Raw genomic sequence first — 23,793 nt, 5'->3', positions numbered from 1 at the left:
AGGAACAAAGCAGATTTCCAAGCTCCAAATGATATGAGCAACCTTCAAGAATGAAAACATAATAAGAAGACGTTAATGGAGCTGTTGCATCCCTTTCACAGAATAAGCACATCTGGTGTGACAGCGTGACGCTACTGAGACAGAAACAAGCTGGAAAAGAAGTGTTGATGTTTTTCATCACAATAAGTCAAAACTCTGCTGGTGATATCCATGACTGTAGTTAGTGATGACACCGTCACACCGACACAGTACAGCTTAGGCAGTAAGACTAACTTTAAACTGTGTGCCAATGAGAGATGGACAACATAACTAATAACCACCTCATCCATGCATTTCAGTCATGGCGTCATACGCAAGGAATCATTTACTAAGGCCCTGTTCATACGACAACGTTTCAAGGGAAAGCTAATCGTTTTTGATTTAACAAAAGTTTACATACAACATTCCGAAAACGATGTCTTTATACATGGCAAAAGCAGAAACACTGAAAACAATGTAATTTACCTGTTTTGTGTCACTAGCTTGTTTTTCTAATGAAACCACACACACATGTTTACGTGTGAAGTGCTGGGAGCTAGAATAAAGCAATTAAAAATAAAATGAATCGACTTGGTCCTCACAGGCTCAGACGAAGGCAGTAAAAATCCACTCCTCTGCTCCTTGATACAATTCATAATTGTGCATCTGGAGTGGCTAGCTCATATCTTCGCTGGTTCTTTCTACTGCTGAAGGCCAACACCTGCAGCTGTCACCAGGAGAAAAAAAACAATGCTGCATGCTGCTTGTGGGCGGGTCACCTTGGTGATGTCACCAATGGTTGAAACAATTAAACAAGCCAGAGAACGAGAAGGCAGACTTTCTTCACTTCTGGAGTGTCATTTCCAGGTATGGGGACGCAAATTAAGGTAGGAAAACCATAAGAAAGTCACATTTGCATGATATGGGACCTTTAATATATAATGTGTTTGCCTAAAAAATGGTGGAATAAGATAATGTCAAATAGATTTGATATCTGAGGGTAGTTGAAATAAAGGACTTAAATAGTGGGGAATAGTGTCAGTTGGGTCATGTTGCAAATACATGGGCAACAAAAGAAATTCTGTTGACTTGCGTAGAACAACCAACTCCTCCTCGTTTTACAAAGCAATTCGCATTCACGTAAACACATTCTCGAAGTGGACCTTTAGCAGAGACACACAGGAAGCAGACACTAAAGACAATAATTATTCATCATTATCGATAGCCCAACACAACATTAATGGTACTGAACGATCCTTATGAGGAAAGAAATCCCTACAAGTCTTACTTACGGTCAGAACATTTAAAGATTACAAGTGGTTGAGAACAGAGACCTTCTACTATGTTTGTTTGGGAAAGCATGTATTTGGAAATGTATTTGGCATGAACAGAAGTAGTCGCCTTGGCTGCACAGACTGGACGTTTCAGGAAAACTCTACGATAACTGGAAAAAGCTCCACATCTGATCCCAGAAGCACCAAAACAGCACGACTTGTTTTTACAGCAGTGTAGCAGATTAGAGGTAAGGCCCACAAAACAAAACAAAACATTGTTTGGTTTGGAGCCCAACTGAACCACTAATCCTACTGTGAACAGAACTTAATTTTTAAAGATGATTTCCACTGAGACTGTCAGAAGAAAAGAGCACCATTAAGATGTACATGCATTGATCAGTTCAAAGTGCACCACTGATGACCTCACACAGATAGAAACTTCACACTGTGCATGTGAATTCATCTTCATAGCACTTGTGATCACTTCCTGTAATCTACCCAAGTTCTAATTCTTGTTTCACCCAGTTAAACATGTGGAGACGTTAACAGCACTCAGTGTGAGGAACCACACCTCCTCCAGCACTGGATCCTCCTCACTGACACTCCTGCAGGTAATTGACTAATTGATTGCTCCTCCTCTTCAGCCCTTAAGCCTAAGTGAGGCGGGCCAGAAGATTGAGTCTCTGTTCCGAGTCACCAGCTCCTCTCATGCGCTCCACAACCCCCTGCTTCAAGCGTCCTCCGCCCCCCCGCCTCCCTGCTGCGCTCTCGGCTCCTCACTCCGGGTGTCCTCAGCACACCTCCTCTTGGTGCAGCGTGCCTCCCTGCTGTAGTCTCCTCGCCTGCGCACTCTGCCTCCCAGAGTCTCCGTTCCCTCGTCTCCCAGGTCTTGCAATAGAAATAAAGTATTGCTAATTGCACCTGCTCTGCTTTTGGGTTTCAGAAACTCCACGCACCGGCTCTCAGCTGTAACACTCAGCCCTTGAAAGCTCAGTTCCTGCAGCCCTGAAGATATACAAATAAAACAAACTTCTTGCCCCTCCCCGTGTGTGTGTGTGTGTGTCCCCTGTCTTCTGTTGTGTGGTGTTTGGAACAGACTCCAGGCCTCTGTGGGTGGGCTTCTGGATCGTTGGAGAGATGATGGAGGCTAAATTAATGCACAGACAATCCTGCCAGATGCTAATTCTCTTTATCTTGAGAAGCTCAGAGACAATTCAAATCCAAGTGAGAAATCTAATCTCTAAAAGTGGGTCTTGAGGCCTCTTTAATGCCAGCTGGCAGTGCCTGGTTTATTCCAGAACCCCCCCCAAAAAAAAACCCCAAAACAATCCATTGCTCTGAGCTGCTCATTGGTAAATTAACAACTGAATTGTTCACACTAAGCTGCATAAAGGTGACACTTTGCTTCATTCCTTCATCCGTCTGGTTGATGTCCAACTGTGCCACAGCTGGATCCGAACTCCAATATAATGCATTTCACCAAATCAAAGACGAGCAGACCTTGGATTTTTTCCAGAGTTGCCTTCAACAGCTTACAAGGAGCATGGTGGTGATTCACACTGACTTGACAAAGTAGCCAAAGTCTTAAATACAGACTCCAGCTCCATCTTTTCCATTTGGGTAACATTCCATACTTGAAAAGCCAGTTTTTGCTCCAGGAAACTGTAACTACTGCTGGACCCTCAGTGAACGGGCCCTTATTATTACATAGTACGCTGTCTTTTCAGGCTCAGCCTATCCAGTTTATGGATGCTGCTCAGCCACAGAGCGAGCACAAACCTTGTTTGTCTACAGCATTCCTTCACACATCTGTAACTTCCATTAAAGTCAATCACTGAATGTTCAAAGTCTGCCTAAAACCGGAGTAGAAGAATGATAAATGTACTTGCTCTGTACTCACCCGCCTAGTGTTGTCCAGCACGTTGGGGTCAGGGTGACCGTAGTTGGGGGGGTTGGCGTGTGGGTCGTAGCCCAACCTGGAGAGCATGGGTGCGATGACAGACATGTCCCTCACCACGTCAGCTGGAATCTTTCCGACCCACTTGGACAAGGCCTCCACGTTGACTGGTTTGATGACCTGATCTGTGGACCTCTCCACCCTAACAGGACACAGATGAGAGGGTTTTAGTTGTGACATCAGGTATAACCCAACTTCTGGCACTGATGAGAAAGGTCTCTTAGACCAGTGGGACCCACCCCTATAGGGGGGTGCCAAATACTCATGGGGGCAGTTGTGAAATACTACTGATTTGTAGGTGTATATTTTGTTCATGTCTCAAAACCCTGTAAGTCAGTATTTAGTTCAAGCATGTTACAAACCTACTAAGTTCAAGTTACATTCAAATTGTAAGCAGTAAGATTAAAAAATGGTGGCACATCAGTGTAAAGAGACAGATCAATGACTCAAAAGTGAAGCGATAGAGTTACATTGAATGTGTCTTCATTGGAGTAATTGACTTTTCTTTTTTGTAATTCTACAGGGTGCGTGTGTGTGTGTGTGTGTGTGGGGGGGGGGGTCACCTCACTTTACAATGTTCAGGATGTTGTGAAGAAGAAGATTGAGAACTAATAATTATAGATCCATTTGAAAAGCAAGCAAGAATTTTCTTTTTTTTCTTTTTGTTGTTCTCAGTGTTTGTGTCGCCCAAATTGTCCATTTATTCATGGCAGGTCATTGTGAAGCTCCTCACTGAGGGTTTTCTTGCTCTGTACTCACTTTCACACACACATTCGCTTAAGTCTTGTACAAATAACTCAAAGGAACTTTCAAAGGAAAACGCAAAACATCTGTTGCCTTTTGAAGATACATTTACACAACAACAGAGCAGAAAATACAACTTTTTGAAAATGGCTCCCAAAGTAAAACTTTTCGAAAAACAGTCACATATAGACAGGCAAAAATGACACTTTCTGGAAATGCTTGGGCTCTCTCTCCATAGAGACATGTGAATGTGAAACCTTGCCAGGTAAACAAGTCCTCAAACAGTAAACGTGCTGAACACTGACGACCACATTTCATTGGGTACTTTTCCTGGTCAGTGAGTGTGAGCGTTGTTAGCTCAGCTGGTCCCCACATGGCCCGACCTGCCATCTCGAACTTCTCTTCACTGAGAGCATTCAATTGGCTGTAATTGGATCATAAAACCTTTTTAAAGATGGCTTCTTGAACACCATTTCTCAGCAGGTCCCTATTAAACGTGTTGAATAAATGATCTTTGGCTCTGTCGGGTCGACCTCCAGGCTGCATGCATCATCGTTTATATGAGGTAGCATCACTGACGTGCCTGTCTCTCCCAACAGTGGTCACAGACAATACAGGAGATGTTTGTTTGATGAAAATCACACTGACAATGTCAAAACTTTGCAGAGTCAATGATACTTGAGGCAGATGACCTGCAGACAGTGAATGAATCAAACAAATGGGAAGACATTGATAAATATGCAGAAATTCAGGCCTGCGTCTTCATTCAACTGAGGCCTGTGTTTCCTCTGTTTAAGACAGATACATTTGTCCTCATCATCACTGCACTGTTACCTCATAGCCATATTAATTATTCATTATCTGAAATTAAATATTCATCCAGGGAGGGAATTGCAGCTGTTGTTTTCTGGAAGAAGCAGAGAGATGTCAGATCTGCCAGCATGCACATGACCACTCTCTTTAAGTTGATAACAAAGCATCGTGATAGATTCCTATAATTGACAGAGAGTGGAGTCCCATTAGCATCGGACCTCTCGGCGGCTGACGAGGGCATGTCTGACAGACATCAGCTCAAACACATTCACATAATCAGAAGAGCTGCAAGTAACTGACTGGATCAATGTCACTGAGTGAGTGGAGGCTGCATTCCCATTGTGTGTAGCCAACTGCAGAAGAAACTGTACATGATGTGAGGATGACAGCATGTCTGCTTGGATTCCACAGAGAGTGGCATGTATAGATGAATGCTAAAAATGGTAGTTTCATAAGATCAGATTTAAAAAATAATTTGATCAACAATACATTCAATATCAAAATGAATCTGAAAACCCACACATTTAATCTTCGCGTAATAAAAATAATTGATTAAACACACATTCCCCCTAAAGAGACATCACATTACAGTCTTTGAGGTTTTTTTTTATTTCTCTTTTTATTGTCTAAAAATAAAAAAAAAATCAGTTTCAGAACAAACAATGAAAAAGAGAGAGAAAACAAACAAAACACAAAAACAACACAAAACAACGCAAACAAACAAACAAAAAACAAGACCCACCCTGAAAAGCCCTCCACTTCTGGTGCACGGCATTCTCCACCTTTCCTAAAGTACTTTATGTTTCACTTCTGGGGTTTTGAGCTGTGTGTCCATCTTTCTTTGCTTTTCAATTGATTGTTCCGACGGGGAGATGGAGGCTTACTTTGCACAAGCTCTGGCGCATGCGCAGTCGCTTAGTCTTGAGACATGAACTATGGGCGCCTCCAGACAGCGCAGTGCTGCTCTGTGAAGCTCCTCTCCATTAGTTCACTTTCCCTTAACAGCAGGTCTATAGGCCAAAACCAAACAAGAGGCACTAATCTGATCCCACCAAGCAAAGAGCTTATGATTAAAATTGACTTCATGTTGAAATTGTAATAATTTTCAGTACTGTTTTGATCGATTAATATATAAATAAATAAATAAATAAATAAATAAATATCATTCCATACACTGTGACCACAACAAAGAAAAACTTTGAAGTGTAAATTCAAAGGTTATTATAGCAATATTTTACCAGTCTGGTCCGGTCAGGATGAAACTGGACTGCATGTGGTCCCCTATCTTATTTAATAATTATCTTCGGGTTAGGGTTATACATCTTATATTCAGGTGTATATATATGTATACACCTTTGTATTGGTTCAGTTATGTTCTTTTAAATAACTATAACACATTTGGTGTTTGATTCATTCAATATCAACTGGTCCTACAATTTGAAATGTTTTTTTAACCGATTCATCAATTAATCGCAAAAATAATCATCCGATTAATCGATTATTGGAATAATCATTAGTTGCAGCCCTAATTGCCAGTGTAAATGGACATACAATATCAACCACAGGGTCCAATTTCTGCCACGGATAATGGAGCCCCTCTTAGAGAATATGGACACCCCCTAAAATTGCACTGAAATGTTAATACGTTTTGACCACATAAATAAATATGTACATATACAACAAAATACAATAGGTAGTGAATTACAATTTTATTATACATAAACTATTAAAGAGTGGCAACAGGTTCAAATTGCTTGCACCTTTCAAGAACATTGCCTGATGGTGCAGATAGAGGTGGCACATTGTCTATATGCGAGAGTACATATAGAGTATACACAAGTCCAAAGGGGTACAGAATCTGTGTCATAATGAAAATGGACCCAGGATCCATATTCTGCTGCAGAATTTGGATCCTGGGTCCATTTTCTAGGGGGTTTACATTCAATATTACACCTGCGTTAATGAATCTGTAAAATTACAATAAAATTCACTTGAGTTTTGGAAGTTGAAATCAGGTCCACTCTGACTTTAAATCTCTGCAGATTACAAAGGTCAGTGAAGTTGCAGTGTATCACACAGAAACACAAATACCACAGAGTCAATGAGCATGACTGACTTTCGATCCTGCACAGGCCACCCCCAATGACCAAGAGCTTATTCCTACTTGTATAAAAGGTTCTTGAGGTGCAGAGCAACCCAAAAATTATGTATTTTTTACGCTGATCGTTGTTACATTAAAAGCTCTTTCAGGTCTCTCTGTTCCCCTGCACACATCTGTTAAGCATCTGCAACCTAGCTGCCATCCCTATGTTTCCTGTCTGGCTCTATACTTCAATATGGCAATTCACTTTCCTCTAATCCATTTACTTTGCAATTGAATCTTTACACTGTACGGGTATAGCCTCCTGCATGATTAATAGACTGAGCTGGTTTTGTCTTCTCAGGAGGATGGTGGAGAAGGTTTCTGAGAGGTGGGCCACGATCCAAATATCCTCTCTGCAACAAATGGGTGGGGAATCACTTTAGATAACTCCATCAAGACCCAGGAGGCTGCTGCGTGTTGACGTGGTACATAAAAGAATAAAGACTCAGCGTGGTGAATATAGCTCAGTATTTAGTATCACTTCACACATACACGTACGTAAGCATGCACACAGAAATAATCCAATTTGTCACAGTTCACAAATGAGTCACTTCTTTGTTGGTGGTCCTGACAGGCACCATTGGCCAATCAATAACATCTCATTAGTACTAAACTAGAGCCACATGGTGGAGTGGCAGCAAACATTCGTGCCTGAGACCAACATTCACGGGATTGAATCAGAAGTATCCAGAGCAGTAGACCCTCGGGAAGACAGTCGCCACATAATACAAGCAAAAAGTGATGTACCGTAGCTTCAGTATTATAGGTTGCACTTTTTTTTTTATTGTATGATGATGCAGTACCACTAAAACACTTTTGTTATTACCAAGTAAAAATGATCAAATGTGCATCAGAAAACAGAAAGAGGGCATAAAAAAAAGCTCACACTGTGTGAGAAACCTACTGTGATGAAAGAAACAAAAAAGGCTAATCATGGGTTAAAGGTTGAGGAGCAAATGTACTTCTGGACCTGGATAATAAATGTTGTTATACACCAGGTAGACTTATAGTGGGGTTGTTTCCCTCTTTGTGATACATTTTTGATAGATGTCACTGATACTCAAGTTCCACATCCAGGAAGTAATGGTACTTGTTAGTTTGCATCATTACTTTTAGAAACGTTGCTACTGTGCATGTGCACTATGGCTGTAATAAATAGTTTAGTGGATTGACATTAATGACAATGATGGCCTATATAATGTCATGAATTCCAGTCCATAATCTCCTGAAACCTGGTAATTTTATAGTTGAGATTTGGTCATCTGTCCACATGACTGTCTCATTGTTAATATTTACATCCCATGAGCCTCTGCACATGCATGTATGCTTTCATTACAAAAACAACCAACTGCACCCATGAGTAGCACAGCAGCAGGGGCCAACCCTGCCTCAGCGGGGGGAGGGAGGATCCACCCCCAGGGCCGCAGCGGGCACCCCCACCAGAAAGGGGAGGGCACCCAGCCCCCAAGGCCCCGAAGCCCATCACCCGCCCGCCCCGGCCAGACAGCCTGGCCGGTGCCCGATGCAGAGCACCCCCACCCCAGCAGAACCACCCTCAACCCAGAGCAGACCCCACTCCATGCCCCCAAGGCCAGGCCGCCATTCCCCAGGATGGATGCCAGCACCCCCCCTAGACTGCAGGGCCACCAAATACCCAAGCCACGACGCCCCAGCCATGTGTAGATAGGTATCAGGGAGATCACAGTGTAGACAGGTATCAGGGAGATCATAGTGTAGACAGGTATCAGGGAGATCACAGTGTAGACAGGTATCAGGGAGATCATAGTGTAGATAGGTATCAGGGAGATCACAGTGTAGACAGGTATCAGGGAGATCACAGTGTAGACAGGTATCAGGGAGATCACAGTGTAGACAGGTATCAGGGAGATCATAGTGTAGATAGGTATCAGGGAGATCACAGTGTAGACAGGTATCAGGGAGATCACAGTGTAGACAGGTATCAGGGAGATCACAGTGTAGACAGGTATCAGGGAGATCACAGTGTAGACAGGTATCAGGGAGATCATAGTGTAGACAGGTATCAGGTAGATCACAGTGTAGACAGGTATCAAGGAGATCAGCTGTGCAGTTTGAACATATGTTAGAGGAAGTGAGAGCATCTTGAACATCTTTGTCCTGTAATGAACTAGTGAAGGACCTTGTATTGTCTGAGCTGTATATTGGTGTTTTTGCTCATTTTGAATATGTTTGTACAGATTAGTGACCAAAGCGTTGGTTCTGTGTTAACCCTCCCGGGCCTGAAGCATTTTGTGCCGTTTTTCACTACAATGGATTTTTCCTTTATATCTCAAATATAAAATCCATAAACCTTGCCTTTTTGTTGTCATTTTGTTCAGGACAACCTCATAAATGCAGCTCTGAAGTATTGGTTTCGGTTTGGCATACTTTATTAACACAGTGGATCTAAAACCACCATACAACTACAAATTCGGTTGGGATAAACATAGATTTATTGATAACAAAATTCCTAGACATGCTCAACGAATCATTTTGTTTACTTGTAAAGTAAATCTAAACTATAATTAACTAAAATGTATCAAAACAGGACTGAAAAAACAATTCTATACAGATATTTACAGTGAAATAGAAGCACTGCCTCAGGCGTTTTTATAAAACTATTTACAAAAGGTCACACATATAATGTCAGGAGAAGACAAATGATTTGTGCCACTCAAAAAAACAGATTGTGTCCAACACAACACAGAGGGACACATCACACATGGCATTTCCATGAAGTGTTTTTCCTTTTCTTGTGTCCCTGCAGGCAATGTTTACATTTTAGCCTTTGGCTGTTGTGGTGGAGCTGGAATGATGGGGACAGGGGGGGGGACAGCTGTCCTGGTCTGGGGGACACCTGTCTCCTCTCTAACAAAAACAAGCTGAGGTGTTCAATATTGTCATCAGAATCACTCTCAAACTCAGTGTCAGACTCGATGCTCTGCTCCTTCAAAAAAAAAAAAAAAAGTCGGAGCGCCTGATTGACGTTCATAAGGCGTCATTGTTTTGATAGAAAAAAAAAAAAAAGAGTTCACTTGAAACTAAAAAAGACTCTAATCTCACTCACTACACACTCACTACACACTCACTACACACTCACTACACACACTCACAACACACTCACAACACACTCACTACACACTCACTACACACTCACTACACACTCACAACACACTCACTACACACTCACTACACACTCACAACACACTCACTACACACTCACAACACACTCACTACACACTCACTACACACTCACTACACACTCACAACACACTCACAACACACTCACTACACACTCACTACACACTCACTACACACTCACAACACACTCACTACACACTCACTACACACTCACAACACACTCACTACACACTCACTACACACTCACTACACACTCACAACACACTCACAACACACTCACTACACACTCACTACACACTCACTACACACTCACTACACACTCACAACACACTCACTACACACTCACTACACACTCACAACACACTCACTACACACTCACTACACACTCACTACACACTCACTACACACTCACTACACACTCACAACACACTCACTACACACTCACTACACACTCACTACACACTCACTACACACTCACTACACACTCACTACACACACTCACAACACACTCACAACACACTCACTACACACTCACTACACACTCACTACACACTCACAACACACTCACTACACACTCACTACACACTCACAACACACTCACTACACACTCACAACACACTCACTACACACTCACTACACACTCACTACACACTCACAACACACTCACAACACACTCACTACACACTCACTACACACTCACTACACACTCACAACACACTCACTACACACTCACTACACACTCACAACACACTCACTACACACTCACTACACACTCACTACACACTCACAACACACTCACAACACACTCACTACACACTCACTACACACTCACTACACACTCACTACACACTCACAACACACTCACTACACACTCACTACACACTCACAACACACTCACTACACACTCACTACACACTCACTACACACTCACTACACACTCACTACACACTCACAACACACTCACTACACACTCACTACACACTCACTACACACTCACTACACACACTCACTACACACTCACAACACACTCACTACACACTCACTACACACTCACAACACACTCACTACACACTCACTACACACTCACTACACACTCACTACACACTCACTACACACTCACTACACACTCACAACACACTCACAACACACTCACTACACACTCACTACACACTCACAACACACTCACTACACACTCACTACACACTCACTACACACTCACTACACACTCACAACACACTCACTACACACTCACTACACACTCACTACACACTCACTACACACTCACTACACACTCACTACACACTCACTACACACCCACTACACACCCACTACACACCCACTACACACCCACTACACACCCACTACACACTCACTACACACTCACTACACACCCACTACACACCCACTACACACCCACTACACACCCACTACACACCCACTACACACTCACTACACACTCACTACACACTCACTACACACTCACTACACACTCACTACACACCCACTACACACCCACTACACACCCACTACACACCCACTACACACCCACTACACACTCACTACACACTCACTACACACTCACTACACACTCACTACACACTCACTACACACTCACTACACACTCACTACACACACACTACACACACACTACACACTCACTACACACTCACTACACACTCACTACACACTAACTACACACTCACTACACACTCACTACACACTCACTACACACTCACTACACACTCACTACACTCTCACTACACACTCACTACACACTCACTACACACTCACTACACACACACTACACACTCACTACACACTCACTACACACTCACTACACACTCACTACACACACACTACACACTCACTACACACTCACTACACACTCACTACACACTCACTACACTCTCACTACACACTCACTACACACTCACTACACACACACTACACACTCACTACACACTCACTACACACTCACTACACACTCACTACACTCTCACTACACACTCACTACACACTCACTACACACTCACTACACACTCACTACACACTCACTACACACACACTACACACTCACTACACTCTCACTACACACTCACTACACACTAACTACACACTCACTACACACTCACTACACACTCACTACACACTCACTACACTCTCACTACACACTCACTACACACTCACTACACACTCACTACACACTCACTACACACACACTACACACTCACTACACTCTCACTACACACTCACTACACACTAACTACACACTCACTACACACTAACTACACACTAACTACACACTCACTACACACTAACTACACACTCACTACACACTAACTACACACTCACTACACACTCACTACACACTCACTACACACTCACTACACACTCACTACACACTCACTACACACTCACTACACACTCACTACACACTCACTACACACTCACTACACACTCACTACACACTCACTACACACTCACTACACACTCACTACACACTCACTACACACTCACTACACACACACTACACACTCACTACACTCTCACTACACACTCACTACACACTAACTACACACTCACTACACACTAACTACACACTAACTACACACTCACTACACACTCACTACACACCCACTACACACTCACTACACACTCACTACACACTCACTACACACTCACTACACACTCACTACACACTCACTACACACTCACTACACACTCACTACACACTCACTACACACTCACTACACACTCACTACACACTCACTACATGGTCAAATCATGATAATAATCACTTTTTCCCTGATATAAATCTCAACTCACTCTCGCTGTCTCCGTCTCTCTGTTTACTTTTTCACGGGTGAACTAAACAAAATGACACCTCCCACTATGGAAACTTGTGATTGGACATGGGCATACTGGCACATTTTTTTTTGCTACTCCGCTCCTTTCACTTCGTTTTAGAAGCACTCCTGACCGGTCTTCATGCACCTTAATGTCACGGAAAAACACGGACACAGTTTTCCTCATATCTCCATAATTTAAAAACGATCTTGTAGTTTTAAATCTGCACTTTGGACACGGATTGAAACACTGGACCAGATGACGCTGTGCTGTGACGCTACTGCCTTTTAAAACAGTCATGTGATTAGGACGCAACTGTGCGTCCGCCGGCCTCAGAGGTTTAATGTTGAGATCTTCTTCACATTTGGAGGTGGGAAGAGATATTGTGGTATTTGAACATGACAGGATTGAAAGGATTTTAGAAAGTGGTTTTGGTGCTGGCAGGATATCAAGATTGTTCCAGATGGTGTGAGTTTACAGGGAATGAGTGACGATCCATTCATTTTAAGAAATTCCCACCAAGCTGTCAGAGATGTGTTTACAGGTACTTCTCAAAAAATTAGCATATTGTGATAAAGTTCATTATTTTCCATAATGTAGTGATAAAAATTAGACTTTCATATTTTTTAGATTCATTACACACAACTGAAGTAGTTCAAGCCTTTTATTGATTTAATATAGATGATTTTGGCAAAAAAGTAAAGAAAAACCAAAAATCCCCATCTCAAAAAATTAGCATATTTCATCTGACCAATAAAAGAAAAGTGTTTTTAATACAAAAAAAAGTCCACCTTCAAATAATTCTGTTCAGTTGTGCATTCAATACTTGGTGGGGAATCCTTTTGCAGAAATGACTGCTTCACTGCGGCGTGGCATGGAGCCAATCAGCCGGTGGCACTGCTCAGGTGTTCTGGAGGCCCAGGATGCTTTGATAGCGGCCTTAAGCTCCTTCACAGTGTTGGGTCTGGTGTCTCTCAACTTCCTCTTCACAATATCCCACATATTCTCAATGGGGTTCAGGTCAGGAGAGTTGGCGGGCCAATCCAGCACAGTAATACCATGGTCAGTAAACCATTGGCCAGTGGTTGTGGCACTGTGAGCAGGTGCCAGGTCATGCTGAAAAAGGAAATCTTCATCTCCATAAAGCTTTTCAGCAGATGGAAGCATGAAGTGCTCCAGAATCTCCTGATAGCTAGCTGCATTGACCCTGCCCTTGATAAAACCAAGTGGACCAACACCAGCAGCTGACATGGCCCCCCAGACCATCACTGACTGTGGGTACTTGACACTGGACTTCTCCCCAGTCTTCCTCCAGACTCTGGAACCTTTATTTCCCAATGACATGCAAAATTTGCTTTCATCAGAAAAAAGTACTTTGGCCCACCGAGCAACAGTCCAGTGCTGCTTCTCTGTAGCCCAGGTCAGGCGCTTCTGCCGCTGTTTCTTGTTCAAAAGTGTCTTGACCTGGGGAATGCGGCACCTGTAGCCCATTTCCTGCACACGCCTGTGCACGGTGGCTCTGGATGTTTCCACTCCAGACTCAGTCCACTGTTTCCGCAGGTCCCCCAAGGTCTGGAATCGGTCCTTCTCCACAATCTTCCTCAGGGTCCGGTCACCTCTACTGGTTGTGCACTTTTCTCTTCCCACAGACTTCCCACTGAGGTGCCTTGATACAGCACTCTGGGAACAGCCTATTCGCTCAGAAATGTCTTTTTGTGTCTTCCCCTCTTGCTTGAGGGTGTCAATGATGGCCTTCTGGACAGCAGTCAGGTCGGCAGTCTTACCCATGATTGCGGTTTTGAGTAATGAAACAGCTGGGAGGTTTTAAAAGCCTCAGGAATCTTTTGCAGGTGTTTAGAGTTAATTCGTTGATTCAAGGGTGGGTGTGGTGCTCCAGATGATGAGGTTCATATCTCATTTAGAGTACCTTTTCATGATATGCTCATTTTTTGAGATGGGGATTTTTGGTTTTTCTTTATTTTTTTGCCAAAATCATCTATATTAAATCAATAAAAGGCTTGAACTACTTCAGTTGTGTGTAATGAATCTAAAATATATGAAAGTCTAATTTTTATCATTACATTATGGAAAATAATGAACTTTATCACAATATGCTAATTTTTTGAGAAGTACCTGTATATTGACGCTTTTAAAGCAGTTGTGTTTTTTGATGACAGGACTGAAGAAAGGAAGGTCTCTGATGTGGAGATCTTCACAGAAGGTTTTTTCAATGTCCAGCCAGCCTTCATCTAAGGGTTTCTGATTAATCCATTTTATAACATAAAGTAATTTATTGGCAAGATAATAATTATAAAAGTTTGGAAGTTCTAAGCCACCTTGGTCCTTGGCGTTCTGGTTTATTTTTCTGTAAGAATTTTGAGATATGGGAATCCAATTTATTAAACCATGTTTTTGGTGGTTTTGTTGGGATCATTGAAAAGATGTAGTTAATTTTAGGCAGGACCATCATTTTAATTGTTGCTACTCTCCCCATAAGTGATATAGGAAGTGTCCTCCACCGAGTGAGGTCCTCTTCTATTGTTTTAATGAGGGGGGTGTAGTTTAAGTGCACCAAGTCTGACAGTTTGGCTGAGATATTAATGCCGAGGTATTTGATGTTCCCTGGTTTTAGTGGAGTATTTGGTGTGTGCTGAAAAATAGAGTTAACAGGTGAGACCCTCGTAGTTCCCGGCCGCGGCTCTTCACCAGTTCTTTCTGTTTGAAATGTTCAAACTTGGCGACGATGGGCCGCGGGCGCTGATTGTCCTGTCGTCTCCCTCCCAGGCGGTGGACTCGGGCGAAGGTGATCTTGTTCACGGTGTCCTCGGGAAGCTTCAGGTGCTCCTGGATGAATCCTCGCAGCGATGTTTCCGCGTTTTCCTCCTCGCGTTCTGGAAGTCCCGCAAAGACGAGCTTGTCCCGCATACTCCTGCTTTGGAGGTCCAGGATCGACTCCTTCATCTTCTTGTTCTCCTGAGTCAGTCCGCTCAGTCCCTGGTGAAGAAGTTCCACCTGGCTTCTCAGCCCGTTTCTCTGCTGTGAGGTCTGCTACCTGTTGTTGGCTGAATTCCAGCGAGTCCCAAAGAGCTTGAAACTCACGATGGAGCACCTCCACCAGGGCGAGACGGGCATCAAAGCTGGACAGCTTGGTGTTGATGCTGTCCAGGATGTCCTCGAACTGTTTGGATGGTGAAGAAGCCGCTGTTGGAGAGCTTTCAGCGCGGCTCCTCTTCGAAGATGAGGTCTGCGGAGTTTTGGACATGATGAGACAGTCGTAGCACTCGTCCAAGTATGCTTGAAGGTCCTATTGTGTCCTCTTCCAGCGTTATAATTTAGCTTAATTTACCCTTCGTTTCTTTGTTCTCAGTAGTCAGAAAAGTTTGTTTTATGGCGCCATGTTGAACTGCACTCGATTACGTCACACTGGAATCACTCACTGCGCATGCTCCTCTGCCTCATTCCTATTTGAACACAGTTGAGCATCTCTGCTTCGTTTCCTTATATGAAATGTGTATGTTAATTTCCTATTTTTGAATTCACTGCAGTTTCCCAAAATAATGTGGAAAACAGGGTTGTCTATCATTAACCTGGTCATGCCAAACAATAAGTGCTCATAATGTTATTCCAAGAACTCGATTAACAAGCACTAATTATTTCGTATACCCTTTTATCCTCAATACTAGGGATGAGCCAGATACTCGTTTAAGACGAGTATCTGGTACAGATAAAGCATTTTTGACGAGTACGAGCATGATACGTGTAAAACTCGTCAATATCCGTGCTCGTGCTGAAGAAAATCCTCATTTGGTAACTAACTGTCTTCACACCCTGTGATTGGCCAGTCACACACAGCACCCACCCCTCCCTACAGACACACATCTCTGCAGCCAGAGCTGCACTGTTGCTAACTTGGCGACTTTCTTGCTAAATTTGGCGACTTTTCAGGTCCTGTTGGTGACTTCTTTTGTGAAAGCGACGAGTGACAAATCTACTTTTTCTGGTGTTATTGGAGACTTTCTATTGTGTTTGGCGACTTTGATGTGAAAGTACGTATGGTTCTGCAGTCGCTGTCATCAACGAGCAGTGGGTACTGCTGTGAGCCCCTCCTCCATCCTGAAGCATTCACAGACCTGAGGTCAGTCTGACAGGAGCCTCCCTCCTCCCTCCTGCAGCAGTCCCAGCTGCAGTCAGACCAGAGGAGACCCTCACCACACTGCATCCACACTGCGAATGAACAAGGCTGCCGCTGGTTTACTGAGCGGCAAGTACATATAAATGTATTTTCAATCACACTACAGATCCAATAAATCACTGAATTTGACTCAGTCAGGCACAGTCTCAGTCACTGACTCACCTTGCCAGAGTGTGACATAAGCCAGCCAATCATGTCTCAGTCAAAACTGTACTCTCAAAAATACAGAAAGGAGTTAGAATCAAACACAGAATTTAAAGGCTGGTTGAAGCCGTTTATTGGAGACAATAAACGCCAAACTATCAGATATAAAAAAAACACATGAACTCAGAAACATACCCATAAGGCAAACGGTCCGTCACTCAAAGCTATTCTCTATGAAGTGGCGTTTTGTGGTTAGGATTAGTGCGGGGTGTGTGTGTGTGTGTGTGTGTGTGTGTGTGTGAGAGTGTGTGTGTGTGTGTGTGGGCAGGGGGCTCCCAGTGTGTCGTGCTCAGTGGGAAACGGGTCCAAATGGCTCTTTAAGTGTTGGAAGTTGCCGACCCTTGGTCGAGACACAGCATTAGGCTTCAAGTTATTTTGAGAAGTGATGGCCTATTTCAATGACAAAAAAACAAACCACAACACAAGACTCAGCAGCAGAAAGATCATTTGCAGTTCTAAACATAATCAGGGCGTTTTCTTTTACTTACTTTGTCTCTTCCATGATGTTATTCCTCTTTCCAACAGCATACCTTACAATTACATGCCATTGTCCAATTACGCAAATTAGGTGATGATGTCATTTAGCAACTTCTAGCGACTTTGAGGACAGCCAATCACAACTTTCCTTACTGAGGAGTTGGCAACGCTGCCGAGCTGTGCCCTACTCTCACACACACACACACACACACAGTGACTGAACTCTCTGTGCTTGGCTTGACCCAAGCTCACGTTGCTGTCTTCAGTACTCCCTAGGTTTTCTTCAGCTCGCCTCTATTTCGGTTTGTATATTAAAAGTTACTTGGTGAACTGATTTCGTAACGTACGCGGTGCATTTGACTAGACAGAGCTGAAAACGGCTCGTGTCACGTCAGTCACTGCCTCCACTCCAGTCGTTTTTTTTCTTCTTTCTTTTACCGTGTGCTTGCTCTTAGTTTGACTGGTGGTGTCAAGTCAGTTGGAAACCTTGCTCGTACTGAACACGGTGTTTTTGAGAAGGATACAGTAAAGTTTGCCATCACTGGATGTTTACATGAATCACTAAGTTCACACAGATCATTAAAAAATAAACAGTCTACAGACCACTTACACACACAATATAGCTGAACACACATAGGAGCCTATATTAATATGGCTGTTCATAAAATAAATATAATATTATAAATATTACAAATAAAGCTTTATATACTGATATAGTATATAGTTTTTTATCATTAAAACATTGCCTTTCAATTCTGAGGCTGTTCTGTAAATAGTTTTAAAATAAACAATAAATAAAGCAACTTCTGATCAATCCATATCAATTTCAGACTGGTACCGATAATAAATAATGTACCGATTTAAGCCCCACCCAGTCCCGATAGAGCAGACGCAAGGCAGGGACGGAGACTGGGACTTGGGAGAGAAAGCTACAGCTGTAACCGATGCACTACCTTGTCCGCTCATTGCGTCATGTGGTGTCACGTTGAATCGCATCGCGTCGCGTTTGGAACCAACACGTGAGTTGCAGCTGCACCTCAGTGGCTGCAAAAAACAAAAGTTAACGAAACAACTCGTGCAAAGCAGAGGATGTACAGCAACAGAGGATTCACAAGGTCTGCCCCTGGCTGAAATGAACTAGATGAACCAAGAAGGCGGCGCCCTGACCAGCTCTGGCTGCAGAGGCTCATGATAGTAATATTGGCAAATAACCCCGTCACTTCTGATTATTTCGCAGTGAACATGCAGCATAGTTACTCTAAAGTAGTATTTGACTGTTGGGATTTATGGTTGGTTATTAGCGTTAAAATTACCATAATAGATTACTGAAAGCAATAAATCACTGGAAGTAACTCATAAAAAAAGTTAATTATTAATGGAAGTAAACGGTCATTTACTCACTAACAACTCCTAAAGTAATTGAGTAATTACTTAAAAGTGAATAAATTATAAAAAATAATTTATTAATGAAAAATTATTAATTTGATACAAGTGGCTGAAATGAGCTTCCTTCGTAGGGTGGCTGGGCGCACCCTTAGAGATAGGGTGATGAGCTCAGTCACCCTTAGAGATAGGGGGAGGAGCTCAGTCACCCTTAGAGATAGGGTGAGGAGCTCAGTCACCCTTAGAGATAGGGTGAAGAGCTCAGTCACCCTTAGAGATAGGGTGAGGAGCTCAGTCACCCTCAGAGATAGGGTGAGGAGCTCAGTCATCCTTAGAGATAGGGTGAGGAGCTCAGTCACCCTTAGAGATAGGGTGAGGAGCTCAGTCACCCTTAGAGATAGGGTGAGGAGCTCAGTCACCCTCAGAGATAGGGTGAGGAGCTCAGTCACCCTCAGAGATAGGGTGAGGAGCTCAGTCACCCTTAGAGATAGGGTGAGGAGCTCAGTCACTCTGAGAGATAGGGGGAGGAGCTCAGTCACCCTTAGAGATAGGGGGAGGAGCTCAGTCACCCTTAGAGATAGGGTGAGGAGCTCAGTCACCCATAGAGATAGGGGGAGGAACTCAGTCACCCTTAGAGATAGGGTGAGGAGCTCAGCCACCCATAGAGATAGGGGGAGGAACTCAGTCACCCATAGAGATAGGGTGAGGAGCTCAGTCACCCTTAGAGATAGGGTGAGGAGCTCAGTCACCCTTAGAGATAGGGTGAGGAGCTCAGTCACCCATAGAGATAGGGTGAGGAGCTCAGTCACCCTTAGAGATAGGGTGAGGAGCTCAGTCACCCTTAGAGATAGGGTGATGAGCTCAGTCACCCTTAGAGATAGGGGGAGGAGCTCAGTCACCCTTAGAGATAGGGTGAGGAGCTCAGTCACCCTTAGAGATAGGGTGAAGAGCTCAGTCACCCTTAGAGATAGGGTGAGGAGCTCAGTCACCCTCAGAGATAGGGTGAGGAGCTCAGTCACCCTTAGAGATAGGGTGAGGAGCTCAGTCACCCTCAGAGATAGGGTGAGGAGCTCAGTCACCCTCAGAGATAGGGTGAGGAGCTCAGTCACCCTTAGAGATAGGGGTAGGAGCTCAGTCACCCTTAGAGATAGGGGGAGGAGCTCAGTCACCCTTAGAGATAGGGTGAGGAGCTCAGTCACCCTTAGAGATAGGGTGAGGAGCTCAGTCACCCATAGAGATAGGGGGAGGAACTCAGTCACCCTTAGAGATAGGGTGAGGAGCTCAGCCACCCATAGAGATAGGGGGAGGAACTCAGTCACCCATAGAGATAGGGTGAGGAGCTCAGTCACCCTTAGAGATAGGGTGAGGAGCTCAGTCACCCTTAGAGATAGGGTGAGGAGCTCAGTCACCCATAGAGATAGGGGGAGGAGCTCAGTCACCCTTAGAGATAGGGTGAGGAGCTCAGCCACCCATAGAGATAGGGGGAGGAACTCAGTCACCCATAGAGATAGGGTGAGGAGCTCAGTCACCCTTAGAGATAGGGTGAGGAGCTCAGTCACCCTTAGAGATAGGGTGAGGAGCTCAGTCACCCTCAGAGATAGGGTGAGGAGCTCAGTCACCCTTAGAGATAGGGTGAGGAGCTCAGTCACCCTTAGAGATAGGGTGAGGAGCTCAGTCACCCTTAGAGATAGGGTGAGGAGCTCAGTCACCCTTAGAGATAGGGGGAGGAGCTCAGTCACCCTTAGAGATAGGGGGAGGAGCTCAGTCACCCTTAGAGATAGGGTGAGGAGCTCAGTCACCCATAGAGATAGGGGGAGGAACTCAGTCACCCTTAGAGATAGGGTGAGGAGCTCAGCCACCCATAGAGATAGGGGGAGGAACTCAGTCACCCATAGAGATAGGGTGAGGAGCTCAGTCACCCTTAGAGATAGGGTGAGGAGCTCAGTCACCCTTAGAGATAGGGTGAGGAGCTCAGTCACCCATAGAGATAGGGGGAGGAGCTCAGTCACCCTTAGAGATAGGGTGAGGAGCTCAGCCACCCATAGAGATAGGGGGAGGAACTCAGTCACCCATAGAGATAGGGTGAGGAGCTCAGTCACCCTTAGAGATAGGGTGAGGAGCTCAGTCACCCTTAGAGATAGGGTGAGGAGCTCAGTCACCCTCAGAGATAGGGTGATGAGCTCAGTCACCCTTAGAGATAGGGTGAGGAGCTCAGTCACCCTTAGAGATAGGGTGAGGAGCTCAGTCACCCTTAGAGATAGGGTGAGGAGCTCAGTCACCCTTAGAGATAGGGTGAGGAGCTCAGTCACCCTTAGAGATAGGGTGAAGAGCTCAGTCACCCTTAGAGATAGGGTGAGGAGCTCAGTCACCCTCAGAGATAGGGTGAGGAGCTCAGTCACCCTTAGAGATAGGGTGAGGAGCTCAGTCAGCCTCAGAGATAGGGTGAGGAGCTCAGTCACCCTCAGAGATAGGGTGAGGAGCTCAGTCACCCTTAGAGATAGGGGTAGGAGCTCAGTCACCCTTAGAGATAGGGGGAGGAGCTCAGTCACCCTTAGAGATAGGGAGAGGAGCTCAGTCACCCTTAGAGATAGGGTGAGGAGCTCAGCCACCCATAGAGATAGGGGGAGGAACTCAGTCACCCATAGAGATAGGGGGAGGAACTCAGTCACCCTTAGAGATAGGGTGAGGAGCTCAGTCACCCTTAGAGATAGGGTGAGGAGCTCAGTCACCCTTAGAGATAGGGTGAGGAGCTCAGTCACCCTTAGAGATAGGGTGAGGAGCTCAGTCACCCTTAGAGATAGGGGGAGGAGCCCCCGGACGCCTCCCTAGGGAGGTGTTCCGGGCATGTCTCTCTGGTAGGAGACCTCGGGGCAGACCCAGAACACGCTGGAGGGACTATGTCTCTCTATGGCCTGGGAACGCCTTGGGGTGCCACCGGAAGAGCTGGAGGAAGAGTCTTGGGTGAGGGAAGTCTGGACAACTCTGCTAGACTGCTTCCTCCGCGACCCGGACCCGGATAAAGCGGTAGACATTGGATGGATGGATGGATGGATATTAATTTGAATAAATTGGTTATTTATCAAATAATAATGAAATTGGAGCACCACCAGCTGAACTGGAAATAGCTAAAACCAAAATATCAGCCTCATTTGTAAAAAGGGTTATTTAAGTCCGTTAAGTCATTCAGTGCCAAAGACGCGTTTTCGCGTTTTTTCGAATAGTACCGCTGAGTGCCAAAGACGCGTTTACGCGTTAATGGCGTTTTTTGCATGGGGGCGGGGCTAATAACATGATCTTGCTTGTATCAAAAAATTGGAGTTGTAATCGCAAGGATGTAGTACAGAGCACCGTCTCAGAAGCCATGTCAAAGCGGCGGAGTTCAAGCAACTAACTTTGCAGCAGAGCATTTTGAGAGGACCCAGCACCAGCTATAGAAGACGCCGGCAGAGACCACTCCTCTGACGTAGCGAGCTTCAGCGAGCCGGTGACTGGGACCACCACAGTCGTCGAAACCAGAGGGAGAAGTCAAAGATCTGGGAGAAGACCGATCCCTGATCCGATCCCTGATGAATCAGAGTTCAGCGAGCCTGACCCAGATTCTTGGGACGAGTGGATACCGACCTCTTCTGCGAGTAGCAGAAGCCCGTCGCCCCAGCCTCGCGCCAAAGCAGCGCATAGCTCTACAGGTGAGGCTGATAATTGGATTATAATTTTCAATCCGTGAGCTCCCCCCTTTGGCCAATCTGCGTTACTGCATTCCTGCCGTGAGTCAGTGAGAACTGCTTCACTTTCTATTTCAACAAGTTGACACTCTTTATATCATATCATTGCATATAACTCGTATATCCTCACAATATGTTTAGTTTGTTCATACTTCACATAGCATCTTTTTATTTAGAATATGTGGATATGATGTGGCCTTCATGTGTTAGTGACAGCCTATATTTACTTCAGCAGCTTTTGAATTTGTTTTCACAACTGCTGCTACAGATTATACTAAAATGGTATTACAATTTCTGTCATTTATAGATGGTGCTTCAAGCACAGCTCCCTCCCCCAGGCCGGCCTGCAAATCAAGGAAAAAAGGTATGTCATTTTATATAATTATGTGCATCATATTGTGGTTGCTAAAGTCCAATATTAGCCTCAGCATGTGCCCCTCAATGTCACGGTCACACATTACACCGAATATACATTGGATAATTTTTCAAAAATTGAGTGGGCCCAGATATAAACACCCCAGGCAGTGAATCTGGACGCTGCCTGGCCTACCAACTGTTTACCAGACAGCGTTGGCCTTCTGATTGTCCATCGCCTACATCACTATCACAGCAATAAATGTGATTCTCATGGCGATTGTGTTTTTATGTAATTTACAGGTCGCACATCAGGCAGAGCCTCCCAGCAGGACACTGGCGTCTGGCATGACGAAGACTGGCATCCGACTGAGATTCCCTTCACCGCCATCCCTGGACCCCAGAATGCTGCAGCAGTGCTAGACAGCGACCAGCCAGCACACTTCCTGAGCTTGTTCCTCCCTGATGAACTGCTCCATTATATTGTGGTACAGACAAACCTGTAT

The 23,793-nt window shown here is 44.5% G+C and overlaps 1 protein-coding gene across 2 annotated transcripts in view; it reads right to left on the bottom strand.

Moving 5' to 3' along the window:
- The window catches only part of tpst1 (tyrosylprotein sulfotransferase 1), a 123,723-nt gene that overhangs the window by 26,147 nt on the left and 73,783 nt on the right, over window positions 1–23,793 (bottom strand). For both annotated transcript variants that reach the window (XM_080512038.1, XM_080512039.1), the window contains exon 3: window positions 3,193–3,391. In XM_080512038.1, the coding sequence (XP_080368164.1) occupies window positions 3,193–3,391 (199 nt within the window). The remainder of the gene's footprint in view (window positions 1–3,192; window positions 3,392–23,793) is intronic.

Source organism: Blennius ocellaris (genome assembly GCF_963422515.1).
Source record: "Blennius ocellaris genome assembly, chromosome: 2".
Classification (NCBI taxonomy): domain Eukaryota; kingdom Metazoa; phylum Chordata; class Actinopteri; order Blenniiformes; family Blenniidae; genus Blennius; species Blennius ocellaris.
Note: the sequence above shows the minus strand (reverse complement) of the source record. Positions and strands in the feature narration are given on the sequence as shown.